At 33.1% G+C, this 7,717-nt stretch overlaps 1 protein-coding gene across 1 annotated transcript; it reads right to left on the reverse strand.

Annotated features, from left to right (window-relative positions):
* Positions 1-6,414: 6,414 nt before the first annotated feature.
* LOC101715063 (olfactory receptor 51G2-like) lies at positions 6,415-7,356 on the reverse strand. Its single transcript, XM_004863348.1, has one exon. It carries the CDS (start codon positions 7,354-7,356, stop codon positions 6,415-6,417), a length of 942 nt encoding a protein of 313 aa, XP_004863405.1.
* Between the last annotated feature and the right edge of the window lie 361 nt (positions 7,357-7,717).

Here is a 7,717-nt window from a genome sequence, read left to right on the forward strand (position 1 = left end):
TAGAATGATATGAGGAGAATTTTCCTGTAAGCTGCTGCACAGACATTTTCAAAATAAAGCCTAGATACTTGCATTCATCCTTGGTAGTAGCTACACTTTGCAACCACATTTTTAATTATCAATTTTTTCAATAAGGAAACATATTAAGGTGACAAAATAAATGAATTTCCCATACTTTTTAAAGTTCATTCCAACCCAGATAACAAAAACACTGCAAAGTCATACTTGTTTCTACAAAAACATAGACACTCTGGCCAATTAAAATATCATTGGCCAGCAGAAAGATAATGGCAAAACCAATGGTATCAAGTTCATGTTCCTTACTTTGGGGCTAAACCTAGGAGCCTATCTCAAGACTTTGTATCTACCAGCCTCATTAATTCCTACACCTACTGAAATTGAATTCATCTCATGAAATTCATAAGATTTTGGGGCTATCTTTGTCAGTTTTATATATAAAATTTAATTTAATATATAACTTATTTATGAATAATACATACCCATTACTTTTATGTATTGTGACTTAATAGAAAAGGTGTTATGATTTAACACTTACCTTTCTTTCTGATGGCATGGGGGGGTAGGTTGGCAACACAATTGAGATCTCAGCCTGTTCTGCCCCTGCTTCTCTCCATGTACGGCCACATCTACTAGCCAGAAATCACAGCTGCATCACCTCAGCCTTCCACAGAGCATCAAGAAACAGAATGCTTAGTCTCCTTTATGGGTAGCACCAGAAAGGTAACTCTGTGATAGGCGTCCACCACCTGAGGCTCTCCCTTTTTAATCTCAGCTTTAGACAGAGGTCAGAGACTGAGTCCCCAGAGACTGTACACACCCTCTAGATTTGCTTTTAAAAAAGAAAAGAAAAGAAAAGAAACTAACAGGGAACACAAGCAAACCAAAATATATATATGTACATAGGAAATATCTAAAAGTATGGATTAAATGAATAATTATTTATTTATTTTGACAATATAAAGAAAAAGATAATTATGAAGATACGTCTTTTCCAGAAGGGAAGGAGACTGAGAGACGGAGGGGAGAGGGAGGAGAAGGAGATGAAAAAATTAAGATGTGTGATGTACATGTACCAATTCCCCGTAGGAATGTAGTGATCATTATGTACTAAAAACATGTGCTAATAAAAATGGAAAAAACAAAAAATATGGGTTACAAATAGATAATTCCTTCTCTGCATGACTGTGATTCTGTGGTCCAACTCTGTGGTACTTTTATATGTATAAGAAACTGGCCAATTTAATTGCAAACATTTTAAGTGGTAAGAAAAGCTTCTCTTCTAGCTTTTAATGATACTGTTTCTCCTCAAAGACAGTTTTTTCTTAATTACAAAAGTGCTTTGATTTTTTTTCTTGATTAATATAAAAACACAAAGCCATGACCTTTCACTCAAACTGAGTTCTGTACATGAATTTTTCATTTCCACAGTCTATTTCAGAAAATATCCCATTGATAAGTGTCTAAAATTTTAGGTTCCAAATTTCTGGTTAAGTATTAGGTTGTTGATGTTCAAATCTTGGCTTTATAATACACTACCTCTGGAACTTTGGATGACTTAGATATCATTTCTACATCTCAATTTCTTTATTTATAAAATGGGAATAATAATAGTACTTCCCTCGCTAGGTAAAAATGAAACATACACTAAACTTCCCTGAGGCATCTAGAATAATTTATTTTATATGTGTTAGTTTTAAAATGTACTATTTTTATAATTATTTTATTATTTTAGATTTCTGTTCACAAGGACCACTCCATAGATGTGATTTATGCAAAACAAATTGAGGAATCACTTATACTACCAATCTACATACTCATTTTTTTCTGAATTCTCCAAGATGTTCCCCTAAATTTTGGAGTCAAACATGTATATATTATGTGATTTTTATTAGAATATGATTATTTTAGTGAAAAATTAGATCTCTTTATTATAAAATTGAAGTTTCTGAGAAGCATTGACTGCAATCATGAGAAGTAATATCCCACATCTGATTTTGAATGTCTTCTCCAACATTCTACACAAATGTTTAAAACATCTCTTTTACATTCACAGCTTTTGTTTTCCTATACGTATATAGTAAACTATTTTCTTTGGTTCAGTCAAGTTTTTTTTCACATCTAATCAAAAACTAACCTTAAGGTATCTGGCCAGTGGCATTTTATTTTTTTGGCTTTTTGTTTGTTTTTTTGTTTTTCTCTGTGGAAATGAAGAAACGTCTAAAGTTGAAAACTACAAATTCCATATGATGAATGTTACCATTATGTATATCTAAAATATACCAATAAAATAAGAGAAAACTGCAAAAAAAAAATACAGTTGAAAGCTCCTGAAGATACCTTGGATCCATGAGAGGTGTCTTAGCATAAAGATAATATATAGAATCACAGCACTTATAAATTATTAACATGATTGATCTCCAGTGACAATTACATAGTTATTGAAATAATTCTTTTAAATATATGTTTGGACAACTGTAATCATCTTCATGAATTAGTATATATATGTAATTCATATATTACTTCTTTTTTTTATTTTTATATATTACTTCTTGATCATTTTCTCTCCCTCTTACTCTTCTGCCCTCCCCTCCTCCTTCTGATGAAAGAAATTTAAAAAGCTCCAAATAAATGAAGAGCTTTTATATTCATAAAGCAGAAATTTCAATGTAAGGATTTAATTTCTTACAATGGGTTCTATAGATTCAGCACCATCCCATCAAAATCCCAGCAAGTTGCTTTGCAGACCTCAGCAAAATGATTCTAAGCTTTATAAACAACAGCAAAAGGTCTAGAATGATGGAGAAGAAATTGAATAGGTTGGAGTACTGATGCTACCTGACTTTAATACTTATAATAAAGTTGAATAATTAAAACAATAAGATGTTGACAGAACAATATATATACATAGATTAATAAAATAGAACAAATTGCTCAAAAACATACAAATGCAGTGACCTAATCTTTTTTTTCTCTCTTCCTGTAGTGTTTTTGTGTCTTTATGTTATTTTATTCTTATTAGTACATGAAGGGAGCAAAAGCAATTCCATGGAGAAAGGATAGATTTATCAACAAATGGTACTGGAAAAACTGGAAATACATACATGAAAAACAGAATCTATGCACAGACCTTAAATTTAATAAATTAAATTAATTTAATTTAATTTAATTTTTTTCATTAAATTTAATACAGAAAAGTTTGATAAACCTAAAAATTAAAAATTAAAACATAAATATAAAATAAAATACTATAAAACTTTCAGCAGATAATGTAGGAGAAAAAATTTGTAGCCTTGAGTTTGACAAGGAAAAAAGAATAATTCATGAAGGACAAAACTGATATTTTCAAAGTTATTGAAATTAAAGTCTTCCTTGCTGTGAGATATTGTTGAAAGAATGAAAAAACAGACCACAGTATAGGGGAAACTATTCCCAATTCACATAAATGACAAATGACTTTTATCCAGAATACAGTTCTGATATTGCTGTATTTATACACCAGATATGCACAATTCTGGACTTAGATGGTGGATGATGAAAACATGGGTTTTCATTTTGGGGGTAGGAGATACAAGTAAGAGAAGACAGTAGAATTGTGCACATGGTGGTATGAAACATCAACATAAACTCAAATTTTGCTTACTGCAAGTACAAGTAAGTACATATGGAAATATTTATAGATAATTGTGCATGAAGATATAGTTATACACACATATCTTTCTATTTTGTCTGATGAGAAAGGCTAGCAGCAAAAAATACCCTATTAGAAAGCAGTAAATCAGCATTCATAACTGGGTTTGCAATATCATTTTTTTTGTTTTTTATTTTATTTTTGAATTATTTATCAGTATGTGTTTCTAATTACATTCATCTTTGAGGATTGGTACATATAGAGATAGGAGGCAGAAGGAATTAAAAGAAATCATTGCTGATTCTAGGAGTTTGACAGGAAATACACAAGATGATTCTAGAGCATGTCATAAGCAAGGACATCCTGAAAAAAAGAAAGCAAAAAGTAAATAAATAAAATATTACATTGATGGGTATTAACTAAAAGAATTATTTTGGACAAAGAAAAAACAATTTGAGAAAAATAAATAAAATGTATTTGATTATGATAAAATTTAACATAAATGTCTATAAGTTAATAGTAAGAGAAATAAGTTGGAAAAGGGACAAATACAATATTCAAAAGAACCTTAAGTGACTTTGTATATACAGTGATCTAAATGAGGGGAAACATGAATTCTCACTCTCTTAGTATCAACTGTGCATATTGACTTTCTTTCAAAAAGTGGAGCATGGAAGTAGTATTTTCATTAATTTTATTTATTCATTCTCTTGTTGCTATGCTGAAGATTAAACATAGGATCTCTCACATACTGGAAAAATACTGTATTACTATACTGTACACTAGCTACTTGGAAAGAGAGGGTTTTTTTTAAAAGAAGATTAACTTCATAATGGAGAAGTTATGACAAACACTACCCTAGTCACATGATCCAGGCTCGTATCAAAAGTGATAATCACTGCTACTAATACATATTTTTGATACAATACAATCAGAATGATATTCTGCCTCTGCTGTCTTCTTCTCCAAAACACATAATCCTAGTCTAATGAGAAAAGCAACAGAGAAATTCTCAATAAAGTGATGTTTTACAAAACTCCTAACTGATCTTCAAAACTTCAAGAATTCAATGATTATAAAAGTCTGAGAATCTTTTACTGTTATGGGGAATCTAAGAGCCTGGGATTGGTGACACACACCTGTAATCTCAGCAATCTCAGCACACTGGGAGGCTGAGGCATGAAGGTAGCAAGCTGTTGTCCAGCCTGGGCAGTATATTCACTTAGCAAGAATCTGTCTCAAATAAAACAGGGCTGGAAAAGGCCTTGGGTTAAAACCCCAGAATTGGACAAAAACCTCTAAAAAGTCAAAGTACAACTATGTAATGTGGTTCCTGGAGCAACAGTAAAACAATAGGCAGGTGTGGAAATGTAAAGAATATATAACTTATAATTCTGTTTAAAGGAGTATCAATAGCGATTTTTTATTTTGACAAATATTCCACACTAATGTCAGATTTTGTTTTTTGTTTTTTGGGTTTTTTTGGTACCAGGGATTGAAATTGGGTCCTTGTGCTTGCGAGGCAAGCGACGGAACCACTGAGCTAAATCCCCAGCCCTCTAATGTCAGATTTTAATGATAGAAGAAACTGGATGAATGATATATAAGAACTCTATGCCATCTTATATTTTTACTGAAAATCCAAAATTATTAAAACTAAGGTTATTTTCAAAGGAACTGGAGGTTTAAATTAGGACATGAATATTGGATTTAGTAACAAGTAGATCACTAGAAATATTTTAAAGTACAATTCCAGTGGAATCATAAAAATGAAAATCATACCAAATTCAGCAAATTCAGTTTAGAATTGAAGGGGTTGAAATTGAGCCACTGAGTACACACAATTTTTAATGATATTTTGTGGATTATGTATTTTTAAGAAGACATAAAGATATTTCAGTCAATCACACTAATTGAAACCAAAGTCTTTTAAAATGTCAAGTTGCCAAAGTTCCTGGTGTTTATAATATGTATGCCTGTCAACCCCATGATTAGAGATGAAAAATGTAATTCCTAAAAAAAATCTTTTGCTTTCCAGTGTAGAATGACACTGGGAACCTGGAAAAGTATAATAAGGATAGAATATGCAGGAGAATACAGGGACTGAAGGATTGCATCACTCTCACCTTAAGTCTCAGCACATTTTAGGACATAGAATCAATGGCTACTGCTATAAATAATTGAAAAATGTACTGAGAGCCCAGCTAGAGAAAATAGACAGAAAGTATGGATCTCAAAATGCCTGTACCTCTCAGAATAGAAAAGCATCTGTAAGTTCCTTAAAAAGACACCTCACTGGTTCTGCATTATATGAGATATACCAAAATCAGTTCAATTCATTTGATCCAAGTTTATTTCCTTTTATATTTTTGCAAATCTGCTACGTTTCATGCAGTCATTGTCTTCTTTTAATAGCAGCCTTTCTTGTTGTGACCTCAACAGATCAAAACATGTATTTAAAATATATTTACACTAAAATAAATAGATTAGAAGAGTAGACTGGAGGGCCTATATTAGAGTTGTCTTGACCTCTAAATCTTTAGAACTTAAGGATATTCAAAAGGGATAATGAATAATCTCACTATAAAATAAAGTCAGGTTTTTATTCTCCATATTAAAAGATAAATATTTACTATCGTTGAGGTTTCTATACAGATCTTCAACCCAAAGTGTTTTTGGCAACATTTAAATTCCTAAGTCTACACTGATACTCTGCTACACATTGAGGAGATGGGAGAAAAATTGTGTTTTAGAGTCTCTTTCACTTAAACTTCATGTTTCTTGAATTTCTTGAGGATTCTGTCACGAATCTGCTTGGTCTTTACACTGTAGACAATGGGGTTCATGAGAGGGGGAACCAGCAAGTATACATTGGCCATGAGCACGTGGACAATTGGAGAAGCATTCTGCCCATAGCGACGGATCATAGATAGCCCAATCATGGGTGTATAGAAGATGAGTACGGCACAAATGTGGGAAATGCAAGTATTGAGGGCTTTCACTCTTTCTGCTTTGGAGGCTATACTCAACACTGTGGCCAGGATGAGGAGATAGGAGAGGAGGAGAAGCACTGAATCAAGTCCCATGGAGCAGATGACCACCATGAGCCCATAGATACTACTCACACGATGGCCGGATACAGTTGTCTTAATGAGGTCCTGATGCAGGCAGAAGGGGTAGGAAAGAATATTGACAGCATGATATTGGAGTCTTTTCAGAAGGAAGGAAGCTGGAAATACCATGCCTAAGGCTCTTCCAGCAACTGCCAGCCCAATCCCAAGGATTACCTCATTGGTTAAAATGGATGCATAACGCAGAGGTTCTCGGATTGCTACAAAGCGATCAAAGGCCATGGCTAACAGAACAGCTGACTCAATTATTGAGAAAACATGAATGAAGTACATCTGGACCAAACAAGCATTGAAAGGGATTTCCCGAGCATGGAACCAAAAGACACTAAACATGGTGGGCAAGGTAGTGGTGGATAGGCCCAGGTCATTGAGTGCCAACATTGACAGAAAGCAGTACATTGGTTGGTGGAGGGAAGACTCTGTTCTGATAATAAAGAGGATGGTAATGTTTCCCACAATTGAAGTGGCATAAACCAAGAAGATCGGGATGGAAAGCAAGCCGTACTGGCTTTCAAGGCCTGAGAATCCTGTCAGAAGGAAGCGAGGATATAGGGCAGAACCATTGCAGACAGACATTGTGCTGATGGAGCCACCTTCAGTCTAAGTGGAGAGACAAGGGCAGGGAAAATTAAGGTAAAAGTCAGTATTATAACAACAAAAGGGTCTGTATTTCATGTTTTCATCATTCCTCTGTTATTATGTTCAATTACTATCTGTATTTATCATTTAAGAAATTCACTTACTCTTTTTGTGCACATAGTAAAGAATATCTGGTAGTACTGGTAGTACTAAAACTAGGAAAATATATAAAAATGCCTTCAAATACTTACAAACTAGTGCAAAGAGAGCTGAAATTTAGTGTTACTTTAAAGGTGATATAAAAACACAGGATATAAAATAGAGAGGAACTAAGTTCATCTAGGGAAGTTAAGTTCCA

The sequence above is a fragment of the Heterocephalus glaber genome, unplaced genomic scaffold, assembly GCF_053883595.1.
Source record: "Heterocephalus glaber isolate CG9 unplaced genomic scaffold, H.glaber_assembly_v1.0 deba00001428, whole genome shotgun sequence".
NCBI classification, from domain to species: Eukaryota; Metazoa; Chordata; class Mammalia; order Rodentia; family Bathyergidae; genus Heterocephalus; species Heterocephalus glaber.

Coding starts and splice junctions, on each gene's coding strand:
- LOC101715063 (XM_004863348.1), bottom strand. CDS start 7,356: ATGTCTGTCTGCAATGGTTCTGCCCTATATCCTCGCTTCCTTCTGACA.